Raw genomic sequence first — 15651 nt, forward strand, 5'->3', positions numbered from 1 at the left:
CAATTAGCCTGTATTAGCTATTAGGGATCGATGCAGCTTTTCCTGTATTCTGAGTTGCTCTGAATGTTTGTATCTACTGAAACCCCTGTGCTAAAATCCTCTTCTTCAATGTAATGGTATTAGTAGATGGGTTCTTTGAAAACAGAGGAGGTTTTGAGTATAGAATCTCCATCAGTGGGCTTGGTGCCCCTCTGAAAAAGGCAACTTCCCAGTTTGTATGTATTAGAACCAGCATTAGGATTGCCCTGAAGCAGAAAAAAAGCTGTTCAGAGAACACTACATCTCCTTCTGCCCTCACTTCTGCCTCACAACGCATAACTTCATTCTTCCTGTCTGATTGTTAGCATTCTCTGTTCTGCTCAGAAATTCCTGATGCTCATTTATTGACAGTAATTGTTGCTATTATTATACTGAAGAAAAAAAAACTTATTATTCAAGTAACACACCACAGTAGGCAAGGCAGAAGTCACTACAAAGTCAATTGTTGAGACAGAGCTCAAAACAAAGGCTTGCCTAGTGAACTTGATATCCTGAGCTGAAATCCTACAACCACTAAACATTAGGTGAATTGACAAAGTTCTGTCAATGTATACCATGGGTATCAAGATTGCTTGATACCTGTGTGCTTGGTCATTCTTGCACCTGGGCACTGTCCCTGAGCTTTTGTACTCAAGGCTAGTTCTCTACCACTTGAACCACAGCTCCACTTCCAACTTTTTGGTGGATAATTGGAGATAAAAGGCTTATGGACTTTGCTGCCTAGGATGGCTTTGAACCTCAGTGGTCAGATCTCAGCTTCCTGATTAGCTAGGAAGCTAATCAGGTGTGAGCCACCAGAGTCTGGGAAGTGTATTTTTACTTATATTTATAACTATTTATTAGCTATCTGTCCTATTAGTGTACTTTAAAATTCATACCAAAGTTTGTACATGCATAAAAAATTAACTCCAAATTACTCAACTCAAAACTATAACTGAAGTTAAATTTATTCATACATATTGTATCATATATATATATATATATATATATAGTCAATTGTGGGGCTTGAACTCAGGGCCTGGGTGATGTCCTGGGACCTCTTTGTGTTCAAGGGTAGCACTCTAGCACTTGTGCCACAGCACCATTCCAATATTCATTTTTCATACATAAATTGACATCCTACCATCACGCAGTTAGTTTTAAGAAACTAAAATTACATTCTTTATTACTTTTTGCTTTTTTGCATATTAGTATAGTTTATAATCTATCAGAATATAACTTTATGCCTAACCATTGATTTTTTTTAGTTTCTTTAACAAAAACAAGATTTTTAGTTTCTTTACATGCAGCAAATAAAATGTACTTATGTAAATATTACAAAAGTACATACTGTCTATTACATACTCCTGTGTATAATTGCATGTAATTATATGCTGCAATGAACTTCCTAAAATGTCACTTGACATTTTTACTAAGTCCTTCCTAGAAGGTTTTCTAGTGTAAGGAGATGGCGACTGGTGGAAGGCATACCATTTCGTATTTATTTTATTAATTATTTTATTAAATATTTAATATTATTAATTGACATGATCTTAAGATTTGTCTAACACAAGCAAGTTAGATTATTTATTAATTTAAGTAGAAAAATTCTTAGCTAAATAAGCCATGAAAATATTACATACGTGTAAAGGAGAAGATAATTACTAAGCAACTCCACCTGTGTAGTGATTACGTTGAATTGTCTTCCATGAGCAGTTTTGAGGACATTTTTCCCACAGATTGCATGATTCCTGGTAGAAAGGTGACTTGTCTTTTCTCATCTATTATGGTGATGACACTTCAGCGCTGCTGCTCCCTCACTATGTTAGAAACCCGTGCCAGCAGCTGTAAGGAGCTGCATGGACGGAAATGACAGCTGTCTCTGCCTCCTGAGGTAGAGGACACAGGGCCCAGGAACACAGGAGGCTTTTAAGGGAAGATAACAGGACCTGAATCTTAATATGAATGTCAAGGAGAGAGAGCCAAATAAGCAGAGATCAATGCTGTAGTGTCTGTGTGTCATGCTAAGGCATTTACATTCTATCTAAAGCAAAGCCATTTAGTCATTTTAAATGGAAGTCTGGCATGTTCTGGTTACTGATTCAGGAATGTATTAGGTTTCTCTGAATAGGACAATTTTTCTACCTTGTCTCCCTAGAGATGGAAAATAACCCTCAGTAGAACCCACTTAATGATTTCATATGTGAGATAATGTCACTCATCTAAGCTTCCACATTTTCATTAGTTTACAGGAAGACATGCTAGCCTCTCAGCTTCTCCTGATTAATTTTATTTAATTATGGTATATATGTATATATAATGACATATATTATGTAGATACATCTACTATATATGTATATATGAACATATATGACTTTTTCTTGTTTCTTTGCATGACAGTATTTCATATTAAATTTGTCTCATAGTACAAATTATTCAAGAAACAAGAAATGGCTAGGAAGGTGGCTCAGTGGTAGAGTGCTTGCCTTGCATGCATGAGGCCCTGGGTTTGATTCCATAGTACCACATAAGCACAAAAAGCCCAAAGTTATGCTATGGCTCACATGGTAGAGCACTAGCCTTGAGCTGAAGAGCTGAGGGACAGCTCCCAGACCCAGAGTTCAGGCCCCAGGACCAACAACAAAAAAAACCGAACAGATGAATTAAATCCTATAACAATTTTTTCTTTTATTATATCTTGGATATTCAGCTTGTAATTTTACTTCATGTGCCTCAATGTGATCTTTAGACTACATGAAATTGCCAGTTTTATAAAATTGAAATTATTATTTAGAACTCATTTTTTTCAATTAAAAAACTTACTTTGTTTTTGACAATGATTAATTCTTTTCTTTTTGTTCATATTGCCAAACCTATCTGTTTTTCTTTAAATTTGGGATAGATATTTGCCTCCATTCTTTCACATTCTGTTTTGTTACACTATTTTGACAAATGTTATTTAAATGCACAAATTGCAAACAATGGACATTGTTCCATTTTAATATCCTGAATGTGAAAAATTTATTTTCTGATGTATAATGATAAAGATGACTAGAATGAATGAAGAGGATATTTTTTATATATAACTAAAATCTTGAGGCCAATCAATTGGTTTTCGCTTCTTTTTAAAGACTGATTAAATCATACCATATTATTGTCATATTTACCACAGTGTGTAAAACACAAAATATTTTACTGAAAGAACAATAAAAATACGAAATAGTAACTTTTAAAATATTATCATTCTTCCTTAAAAAATGAAGAGACAGTCAAGGGTTAACTTAGAAGTATTTAACATAATGAATTTAAAGAATTTAAAGTATTTAAAGATATTGATCAATATTTTATTTTAAATTTCGTTCTAAGCCTCTCTTTTGTTTTTTTCTGTATTCCTTTGGATTTTTTTTTCTTTGAAAACATTCAAATAATTCTTTCGTTAATTTTCTTTCCCTCAGAAAGAGTCTCAGACTTATGGAATATGATTAATCGTTCTTATTAGAAGAATCTGTAGGCTCTGGACAATTAGTTATGAGGAGGGATATTTTCAGACTGGATTATTCTTTCTTGGTGATGATATTAATGTATATTTTTAATGCTTGTCTTGGGATTTGAACTCCGGTCTGCTTCTTTCCTTGAGTGGCTGTATGCAAGGCTAGTGCTCTATTACTTGAGACACAGCTCCACTTTGGCTTTTTCTTCTTCTTCTTTTTTTTTATTTGGTAGTTACTTGGAGATAAGTATGACATGGGTTTTCTTGCCCAGGCTGGCTTCAACATGCAATACTCAGATCTCAGCCTACTGAATAGCTGAAATTTTAGGCATGAGCCATCAGTGCCTAGCTTCATAGAAATATTTTAATGTGCTTAATAATTACTATTTTGAGAAAATGCCAAATTTTCCCCACTGAATTACACTCCCTTCACTAATTAGGTTGTAATAAATCAAGTAAAAGTCAAACCTATTGTTTAATATATGGCACAAATTTTAAATAAATTAGTTTCTATCTGGAACTAGGGCCTGCAAAATTCCATGGATTTATGAGCTTATTGCTGGTGAAGAGAGAAACATGGTCTTAAGGTGGATTGTTATCTTCTTAGCTCTGGCCAACATAGAGCAAGTAAGGAATTAACACCAAAGAGGAAGAGAAGAACAGGAAGAACAAAAAGTAATCTTAGTTCCATATTTTTCCCCTAGATTTTGTTAGAAAATAACTGCATACTTCATATTTCATGGTCTCTATCAATACCAACTATGAGGAAAGGAAGGGAGAGGGAAGGAAAGAAGGAAGGAAGGAAGGAAGAAAAGAAAGAAAGAAAGAAAGATAGGAAGAGAGAAAGGAGGGAGGGAGGGAGGGAGGGAGGGAGGGAGGGAGGGAGGGAGGAAAGGAAAGGAAGGAAGGAAGGAAGGAAGGAAGGAAGGAGGGAGGGAGGGAGGGAGGGAGGGAGGGAGGAAAGGAAAGGAAGGAAGGAAGGAAGGAAGGAAGGAAGGAAGGAAGGAAGGAAGGAAGGAAGGAAGGAAGGAAGGAAGGAAGGAAGGAAGGAACGAAGGAAGGGAAAGGAAAGGAAGGAATCCATGTTAATAGACACAGTATGCACTGAAAAATATTGCAAATCACCAAATTGTGTAAGTATCTGATCAGGACATGTAAGGAATGAATTTACATTTTGTAAATAGACTTGGTAGCATTCCATGCACAGAAAAGGAAGTGAGAGCTCAGCCTTTTCTATGAGTTTAAAACTCATCTTCCCAATGATTCATGAGTGATGTTATAATAACCAAGTGGCCTTTGACAGGAAAAGGGTTCTCCAATCCTGTTCTAAATGCTAAATTGCTAATAATTTATTCAGTACATCCCAAATTTTATTCTTTTTTTGAACTTTAAAGTTCTTATTTTATGTAACATTTAAAACATTTAATTATCATTAAAAAGAGTATAAAAGAGAATCATTTGATGTTCTATTTAACATATGCTTTCACATTTAATGTTTGTGACCCTTCAGAATAAAATTCTATTATTTGCAAAAATATATAGTCATTAACCTTTTAAAGGCCAATTATATTTAATATTGGGACTTTATGTATATATATATATTCCAGAATATTTGTCTAATATCTAAGTTTCATAAGCATTTTTGAATTTAAATCTATCTTAATAAAATACCATGGGCATTTTAAGTGGTATATAAATGTTTTAGATATTTTCATTTCATATAAAGTTTAAAACTAGTCACTAAATTGTCTACTCCAACTTATTTTTATTTTCATTTACTAGATCTCTAACCTTGAAATATATCTTAAGTGATTTTCAGCCCCATTTTAAGACCTCCTGGAATTGCTTCAATTTTATTTTAATTTAATAAATATAGGTCATCATCCTCAAACTTTAAGAAAAAAAAATAAGAGAAGCACAAAGTCTATGGTCTGAATTTTAGAGTTTTGCTCTTCACTGTAGCATTATCATTAAATCAATACATCATATTTTTGTGTTAGCACTGGGGCATAAACTCAGAGCTTCATTCTTTCATTTGGCATTGCTGCTCAAGACTGACAATTTACCATTTCACACATGGTACCAGTTCTTGCCTTTTGCAGATTAATTGGAGACAGGTTCTCTGTGACTTTTCTGTCTGCTTGCTTCAAATCATTATCCACAGATCTCAGCCTCCAGAGTAGCAAGGATTATAGGGTTGAGCCATCAGTGCCTGGCTAATTTAATATCCTTTAAAATAAATCACATAGATTTTACAAGAGTTTACTGTCTCGCATCATTTTTGTTGAAATTCCCATTTCACTTGACACATTCATAGTCCTGAAAAGCTATTTGAAAGCAAAGACTCAATTATCTATTTTATACAGAAGTTATTGAACTATTTTTATATGATAGGCAGCTGAAAAAACTAAACTTAGTTGGAATTAAAATACATTGTAATGAGTATAAAATCCACATGAAATTATAATTACAAGCTTATCTTATGCATTAATAACTATTCACATATGAATGTCATACAAAATAATAGTCTATGTAATTATCTCTATAAAGGTATGGATTACATATACTACATGGGTGTACGATTTTTATATTGCAGAGAATTAAAGTAAAATGTATTTATTTGGGACTAAAAAATGTACATAACAGAATCTGGCAAAATAGAACATGCAAATTCATATTTTCAGTTTATGTATTTTTATCTTTATTGATTGATTTTTATTGCTTGTGGAACTTGAACTCTGGGCCTGGGTGCTCCTCCCTGAGCTCTTCAACTAAAGGCAAACGCTCTACCACTTGAGCCATAGAGCTACTTGCAGTTTTCTGAGTGGTTTATTGTAAATAAGAGTCTCATGGAGTTTCCTGTCCAGGCTGGCTTTGAACTGTGATCCTCAGATCTCAGCCTCCTGAGTAGCTAGAATTACAGGAATGAACCACCAGTACCCAGTCTCTTTTTATATATTTAAACATTTTATCTATATTTCAACTACTCTAGGTACTGGTTCAAGTAGAAACAGAACTTGGCAATATATAAGTAAGAGTAAAAATATTTCTGTGCAGTATACACAGAACTTGACAATACATAAGTAAGAATAAAAATATTTCTGCACAGTATACAAGGAGAAAATAACAACTGTTATTTTTCATTTAATGTAAACAGATTAAAATTTATATTAATGCAATTTCTCCCATGTTTTACAGGAAATATTGATGAAGCAGAACAAGAGTGGAAGGCAGGGTTTCACCGCTGGAACAATTACATGATGCACTGGAAAAATCAATTTAATGATTACACCAGCAAGAAAGAGAGCTGTGTGGGTCTCTAATTAGTAATGTTAGCCTTATGGATAGTTCATTTTCCTTTAGATGAAGGGAAAAATATCAACAGCTTTATACACATCTCTGAAGAAAGCTATTATAGGAGTGAACCAAAACATCCGAAGAATTATAACCATTCTTGACATCCATTGCTATTTTGCCCAGCAATTCAAAACCAAAAACTTAATTATACACATATAGACATGCGTGTCTTGCTTCAATTTTTTCCTAAATAACTTTTTAATAGATTTCTTATAGTATATGGATTCTGATTATAGTCACATACATATTTTTATTACTATTTATATAAGTTATCTTTTTACTCTCAACTAATTTTTGAAACACTGGACATTAGAATTTGCAGATAATTTCTTCAAATCAATTTATAATTTGAATGTCAATATAATATTAAAGCAAGAACAAAATCATAATTGGCCTCTATTTGGTTTTTACATGTAAAAGCAAGAGAGAATGTTTAAGTAAGAGTCTCAGACTCATGAAAATCAGTTGCAATGGGGCCAAAATGTTGCTATCCACATAATCAAAGAATATCTTGATCAAGTCAAATCAAGAACTAATGAACTGGTTTTTCAAGATGGGCAAAAGTGATTCATAATATTGATGCATGTGAATAGAACCTGTTATCTGAAGGAAGTTACTGGTGTTCTAACCTATCTACATCAGTTAAGTTTTCCTATTTATCAGTCTTGCAAAAAAGATTTGTAAAAAAAGCTCTTTGATATGCTGAACAGGCATACTCTTGTTTTATGAGTCAGAAGATTCTATGTTAAAACAACAAACAAATGAACAACAACAACAACAACACACACACACACACACACACACACTAACACACCAGAGGATTCAGAGATGCACATTAGAAACCTGCAGGATCTTTTGATATCAAGACTGTAGGACAGTCGGGAAATCTTGACAAATCACCTGCTTTTGTCTGGTTGTTTCTTTCTGCACTGAGGATCTACAAAGCAAAAATGGCCACTCAGTATCGCATATCAACACTGTAATTATCCAATTCAAACAGGCTTTTTTACCTGTATCTCTTAAGTACTATGAACTCTGAGGGACTCTGAATTATGGTCATTGAAGGGCAGTTTTGATGAAAAATTCTAATTCAAGGGCACCCAAGCCCTCTGAATTCTCATCACTTTGTTTAGGAGATAGATAAAAAGGAGATTTGAGTCAAGTTGAATATTAAAAATGTATACCTATGAAAACTTCAAAAATGGCAGAAAATTTCTCCTAGTTCTTAGTGTGTGGACAACTATTTACTAACTGCAAGTAAGGAGTGATGGGAGCTATCACCTAGTTTTGGTGAACTTTTCAGAAAATGTTTGAAAGTGATTCAAACATATACTAGTTTTTATCATACCAAAGCAGGTATAGTAAATTCAACCAAAGTTAGACTATCAATTATATATATATATATATATATATATATATATATATATATATATATATAGAAAAAATATTTTCCAATTGTTTGATATTTGAATTTATAATTCTTTTATGTTTAGCTTCAAATGTCCAAAAATTCACTGCTATTATCAGGATGAAGTGTCTAATTTTAAAAGTAAAACAGTTAATTCCAGGTCAGTCTGAAACTCAATTTCATGGATAAATCAGAACATAATTTCACAGAGTGTTCTAGCAAATGAAATCATGTATCTTGCAAAAGAAAAAGAAAAAAAGAGTCATAAACTCAATAATTAGTAAAATTCCTTGTGGCACTGGTAGCTGGGCTCAAAAGAATTTTTCACTTTAGAAAGTTTGTTTGGAAAAGTAGTTGTTCAAGGCAAACAAGAAATTCAAATTTTTAATGTTCTTAGTGTAAATGTAAACCTGAAGGGTTATTTATTATTCTTCAGTCTTTCAAAGAATAAAGAACAGATTTAAAAATGTACACATATTTAAGCCCCACAACCAACAAAAGAGATGTATATCAAATACAGTTTCCCATTCATATAAAACAATCCATTACTTATCATAATGGGTCTACATGAAGAAATTCACAAAATGGCTCCATCAAGGGGAAAAAATCAGAGAACAAGAAAGGAAACATCCATTAATGATCATATGACAATCATCTAATTAAACATGAAAAGATAATAAAAGCCAGGCACTGGTGGCTCCATTTGCAATCCAAGTTACTCAGGTGGTTGAGATCTGAGGATCAAAGCCAAACATGGCAGGAAAAACCATGAGCCTATTATTTCCAATTAACTATAAAAATCAAAAAAGCTGGATACGAAGCTATGACTCAAGTGTTGGAGTCCTATTAATCTTGAGGAGAAAACAACAAACAAAAAACTCAGGGATGCTCATCCCCTGAGTTCAAGCCCCAGGGCCAGCACACACACACACACACACACACACACACACACACACACACACACACACACACACACACACACACATTTATTCTCTTATTTTAAAAACACACCTTTAAAATATTTAAAACAATACATCTATAACAGACAAATGTATCTGTTATCTACACTTGAGCAGCAAAAAGTCAGAAGTAGATGCATCCTTCAAGTGGCAGAGCAGCCAAAAACCAGAGCACCAAAATGAGGCCATGAGTTCAAATAGACATTCATTTCATGATGGTCTTATCAGAGAGAAAATATTTGGAAATTCGGTAAAAACCTCCCTGTGCTGAATATGCCCTGTGGATCAACATGCTCTTTGGTCAACAGTACTTCCTTTATCTCTTTCCCAGGGCCTTGAAGATGCTCACCACAGACAGCACTTTATGACTTCATACCCTTTGTCCAGTAGCGTTTAGTTGTTTCTCTCCTGGTTGCTCTAGTTTTTATGACTGTGTTCAGTAGCATACCCATGTTATGCCATGGCTTTTCACTGTATCATTTCCATCCATCCATTTGATGTACTGTATGCAGATCAATTTCATCCTCTGCTCAGTTTCCATTACCACCTGCTCTATTTACTTTGCCAAGTTCAACTGTTGTGTACGCATCCTCACTCATTCCTCCCTGATTCTGCTGGTCCCCAGCCCTCCCACACGGGTTGTCTTCCAATACTCTCCAATAAAGTCTTTTTTTGTCTTTTAACTTTTGTGTGGATTTAACTTTGACAGTAAGTAACATCTAAAGTTTCTTAAAATGATTAGGCCATAGTTCGATTTCACCACGTTTGTATTACCCCCTGCAAGATGTATTCTGTCAGGCTACAATTTCTTGTAGCACACTTGTTGAGGAATAGTAATTCACTGGACTATCAGATGAAGACAGTAGCAGAACTGAAGGGTTGAAGACCTATTGTTTTGTTTATTTTGTTTAGTTTTGGTGCCTGTCCTGGGCTTGAACCTCGAACCTGAGCTCTGTCCTTGAGCTTTTGTGATCAAGGCTGATGTTCTACTACTTGAATCACAGTTCCTCTTCTGGCTTTTCTAGGGGACTAATTACAGACAAGAGTCTCAGAGAAATTTTGCCTGGGCTAATTTTGGACCACAACCCTTAGATTTTTAGCCTCCTAAGTAACTAGGAATACCAAACGTTTAAAGAACATTTCTGAGTATCTATTAAATTCCAGGCAGATAATTTGCATGTCAGGCAATTTTATGATTTGGAGTTTTCAGAATATTTTTCATTCTGTATCAAATTTAACTTCCCATGACGATACAGTTTTCCTGTTGCATTGGCTTTGAACATATGGGTTCTTTCATTTTGCACACAGATTTTTTTTCCTTTTCTTCTCTGCTTTTTACTGTTTGTCCTCCCTAATGAAAATGAGTAGCGAACGATCCTTGGGTAGTAGTCTAGGAGCTACTGGTGATTTACAGGATTATATTTACATCTGTAATGAAAATTTTCATTACATTCTTAGGCATCTGGGAATAGGTTCTAGAAAACAACATTATCCCAAAGAAAAAATTCATCAGAAAGCTAGTATGATTTAACTTTAGGGATTCGCACTTGCCAAAACACTTTTGAAGTCACTACATATAATTTTGTATTTGGAATTTCACATTACTTCTCTTAAGGAGTATTTCCCAAAGGATATGAGTTTCAAGATGTACAACATTTGGTTTGTCTGATTTTCACCATATCTCTGTGAATATACCATTGATGTACTGCCCCAGGAACAAAATAATACTTTCTTAGTTTTAGAAGATGCTTCTCTCCCAATGCTTTTTAAAACTTCCTCCTGGTTTTCTTTACTTGGAACTTACTACCTTTGTTTTACATTATTGAAATACGATAATTTTAAAAATTAGTATTATCATTGGCTAGGGAAATAAGTGAATAAGAGTTCAAAAGCTAGTGTCTTCAGTGGTATTTCAGTCTCCAAACCAAATGTGTAAATAGTTTGGCAAACGGTTTATCATTTTCACATTACTGTGACTGTTAAAAGTTTTAATAATCTCGCTGAGAGGTGTCTCTTGGTATGCAAAAATTAAGTGAGAAGTTTACCAAACCAAAAGCCCTCCTCTCTCCTCTGAGTATGAAACTTCCAGAAGGCTGTGCCCTGCTCTGAGTTTATCTAGTGAGGCAGCCAGAGAGGGGCCACTGGCTTATCTCACTGCTGTCTGAGGAATGCTGTGGAGAAAGCTGGATGTCCCTGACTCCTCAGGTCCTTGAACATCGCTTGACAGTGTTATAGAATTCCAGAATTTCATGCATGTATCTCAGTTCCTAAAGAAGCATTTTAACCTTGACTTAGGACCTCTTTCAATTGCTTTTTATTCCATCCTATATTTTACATTTACTGAGACTTAGAAGAACAACGATTTAAGCTCCTTTATACTCTATGGTCCTAGTGAACACTATTTGATTCATCACATTCTGCCAGTGCAAAGAATGTTCATTCCAATAAAATGCCTGCAGGGTGATTCTTCTCTCACAAAACTCCTCAGGGTTAGAATCTTTGGGGACACACAGCTTTTATGAAACTCACTTTGAGAGCTGCCATATATGACTCTTTTGTACCTATAAGAGGAGAGACTTTGGAACTTTCTATCTTCAAAATAATTTGGAGGTCGTATCTCTATAGCCCAATGAATGGTTCTCTCCTTTGGTGTTTATCTGTAGAAATCATTAGTAGTATAGGACTTACTTCAAATATATATTTATTGAACCAAAATTGAAGATGTAAATATATATTGAACCAAAATTGAAGATGTAAATATATTGATATATATATATTTATATATATATACTGAGCATATAAAATCTGTATTTTAAAATATATTTCCATATAAATATATTAGTGTGTGTGTGTGTGTGTGTGTGTGTGTGTGTGTGTGTGTGTGTGTGTGTGTGCTGGTCCTGGGGGGCTTGAACTCAGGGCCTAACCACTGTCCCTAATAATTTTTTACTCAATGCTAGCCCATTGCCACGTAAGCCATGACTCTACTTCTAGCTTTTTTTTAGTCAACTGGAGATAAAAATCTCATGGACTTTCCTGTCTGGATTGGCTTTGAACTTCAATCCTCAGATCTCAGCCTCTTGATTAATTAGGATTATAGGCATGAGCTACCAGTGACTGGCCTATTTTTTTAATTTTATAAAACTAGATAATACACATGTATTCATAAACAAATATATACTATACACATTATGTATACATATTTCAAAGCATGACAGAGGATTAGTGGAACAAATTTTTCACATCATGTGACAATGATTATTATTTTCCCCGTTCATTCTTCTAGTCACTGGTTAAAAGGCCATATTCAGAACAGAGCCACCATCTGCTCCTGTAATACTTACATAGTGGCATGAGACAATAAACCAAAAGCTGTACAATTACATAATATCAAGGCCATGAGTAAAATATGGCTGAATAAGCAAACAGGGATTTACAGCCAAACATGTCTTGTCTGATATGTGAGCATATAATACCTTGGCCAGGCCTAAGACAAGTGAAACACCAACTCAGGTATCTAGTGACAGATGAGCACAAGCAGAAGGTACTGTACAAGGGACAGGAAGGCCCTGGAAGAAGAAAAGTGAGAGGGTGATAAAAGATGAGCTCAGAAAACGAGTAGAGAGGCCAACTAGGAGTCAGTGCACAACTCTGCGAAGTGTTAACTGCCCACAGCCAGCATGCTTACTTGAGAAGGATCGCACTGTATCAATGAGAGCCTTGGTAACAGTGGGCAGATATTGACGCTGGAGCTATTGCCCTAGCCCAGGGAAGAATGGATAGCAAACCCAACTGTGGAGGAGGCAATTGTGTTGTAGCATTTATGAGCAACCACTAACACCATTTACCCAGATAGATGGTGAAAGCTTATGAAACATTTTTGACTTAGAACAGGCGAATGGATGGTATTGTTATTTTCTGAGACAGCAAAACCCTTTGGTTTAGCAAGTCTATAAACAGAAAAAAAAGAATTTGGTAGAGCTCCAAACCACTACTACTTAATAACGAGAAAATCCTTTGCTAATTGAGAGTGGAGTTGAAAGGGAGGAGTATATAATTAAATTAGAGCTATAACGTACTAGAGGGGTTGAATTCAAGAAATAAATAGAGAAGTAAGGATGTCTCCAGTGGAAAGACAGCACATAAGGCCATAAGATCAAAGAAAACAAAGAGATTAAATGAAATTCTGTTCCAGAAAAAGCTAGCACTCCAGCACTGAGACTCAATTTGGTGATGGATATGTCTTTGTTAAAGCCTTCAGAGCTTCCTGCCAGATGTTCGTAAAACAACATGGTTAGAAACTCTTAACCTTGATGGGCTTTGTAATTCATTTGTCATTGCAATATTTAATTTTTCCTCATGAAAGATAGCTCAAACTCTTTTTCTAATTGTAACCAATTTCTCAGTTGGTTGATTTCATGAAGTAAGAGAATACTTAGTCCAACATATATCACTATTAAAAAATATTTTCCCAGAAATGGTGCTATGGCTCAAGTAGTAGAGCCTTGAGCTAAAGAGATAAGGGAGAGTGACCAGGCCCAGAGTTCAAGCCCCATGACTGACCAATACATATATATATATTTCCCATAAAATTCATAAGACACAAAAATAATGAGTATTGAGCTTGGAATCTGGGCAATGTTTCAAGCTCTTTTGCTCAAGGCTAGTGCTCTACCACTGTACACCACAGTACCACATCTGATTTTCTGGTGGTTAAATGGAGATAAGAGTCTTACAGACATTTCTGCCCAGGCTGGTTTTGAATCTCAACCTCCTAAGAAATAGGACTACAGGTGTGAGCCACTGACACCTGACAATAAAAATATATTTTAAAAAACAAAACCTATTTTTCTCAATTCTGTAGAGTGCTTTACACATTAATGTGTAGGATCAATTACATTTACTTCTTAGTTTATTTCTCCTGGTTGGATACTTGCAGGATTTTCCCAAATCTATATTCATACCTCTCTTGTAGGTTGGACCATCCCCCCCAACATATTGTCTTCCTTGAACTGAGACTTTGGAATGATGTAGTGTCAAAGGTAATTTGCAGGGCTAGCAACCAGTGTCTCCTGCCTATAATCCTACCTAATCAGGAAGCTGAGATCTGAGAATTATGGTCCAATGTCAGCCAAACCAGAAAAGCCCATGAGAATTTTATCTCCAATAACTGCCAAAAAGACAGAAGTGAAGCTGGGGCTCAAGTTGTAAAACACTAGCCTTGAGCAAAATTCTCTGGGACAGTGCCTTGTCCCTGAGTTCAAGCCCAGGAACCAGATACCTACCCACCCACCCCACTTCCCTCCCTCCCCCAATACAGAAGTGATCAGGGTAAAAATTTTGGGCATTTTTATTAAAAGGAGAAGGTTGACCCACAGTTGAGGCAAATATGATTGACTTATGAAGTAGACATTGAATTGTGATCACTGTAAACCAAAGAATGGGAACAGCTACTAGAAATCAGAAAGCAATGAGTGTTTCTTCTCCAGTTTTGGGATTAAGGCTGGCTCTACTAATTTCCTTGATTTTGATCCAGTGTAACTGATTTCAAAGTTCCGATTTTCATAATCATGAGAATAAATTTACATTGACTCACCTACAAAGCTGGTGCTATTTTGTCACAACAGTCTTGAAGACTTACCCAACAGAGAAAATTGCCTATGAACCATCTCAATTCCACATAGCTTCCATTGTGCTTATTTATCTCAGTCTTTCCTATCTCATCCTAACTTGTATCCAGTCCCAAGAATTCACATACACTACCATTTTTCTTGGTTTATTTTTCTGGCCCAGACATGGGATAGCTTTAAGTGTTGGGGTCAAAATATTACTAACTTGCAACGATATATAGAAACACAGAGAAGTTGAAATTGGGATTATATATAACTATGGGGCATTCCCTATCCTGGATAAAAGCAAAATCTGTTTAGTCTCAAAATTTGTAGGTATATCAAAGTGACTACACTCCATGAAAATGTAACTTAAGTAAAATGCTATCAATTGGTGATCACAAGCTCAGTATTTATTTTTCCATGCAAAAGACACGTAAAAGTATATGCTAGCACAAATAAATAGTAATCACAATTTGTATTGAATTGTACCACTGTGGTTTTCATTTTTGCCAAGGATTTTATTTAGTGTAGTAGATTCAACAACTCTCATATATTTTATTACAAGATACTTAATCTTTACAATTTTAAAATCCATTTAATATTCATTGACATGTTTCTTTCATGAAGAATCAAGAGGGATTATATTAAAAGCTGGAATAAACCAACATTTTTAGTCTAGTATTTTTATTTACATATTCAATTTACCTTATGTTTCCTCTTATTATTATTTCAAGACAGTCTTGATTGAAAAATCAAGATGTACAAGTTGCGATCACCGTGTTAAGAAGTTAAAATGCTATACCCAAC

General features: G+C 34.8%; 1 protein-coding gene across 2 annotated transcripts in view; it reads left to right on the forward strand.

Moving 5' to 3' along the window:
* Positions 1–9915, forward strand: part of Bche (butyrylcholinesterase) — a 55405-nt gene extending 45490 nt beyond the window's left edge. Inside the window, exons 4-5 of one of the 2 annotated variants that reach the window (XM_042678916.1) lie at positions 6707–6819; positions 9564–9915. In XM_042678916.1, the coding sequence (XP_042534850.1) occupies positions 6707–6819; positions 9564–9629 (179 nt within the window). In that variant the 3' untranslated portion in view covers positions 9630–9915. Of the gene's footprint in view, positions 1–6706; positions 8247–9563 lie in introns of those variants that run through there. The other variant, XM_042678917.1, reaches the window with a different exon arrangement.
* The last annotated feature ends 5736 nt before the right edge of the window (positions 9916–15651 follow it).

Source organism: Dipodomys spectabilis, unplaced genomic scaffold, assembly GCF_019054845.1.
Source record: "Dipodomys spectabilis isolate Male_0828 unplaced genomic scaffold, ASM1905484v1 ptg000050l, whole genome shotgun sequence".
In the NCBI taxonomy this organism is placed as follows: Eukaryota; Metazoa; Chordata; class Mammalia; order Rodentia; family Heteromyidae; genus Dipodomys; species Dipodomys spectabilis.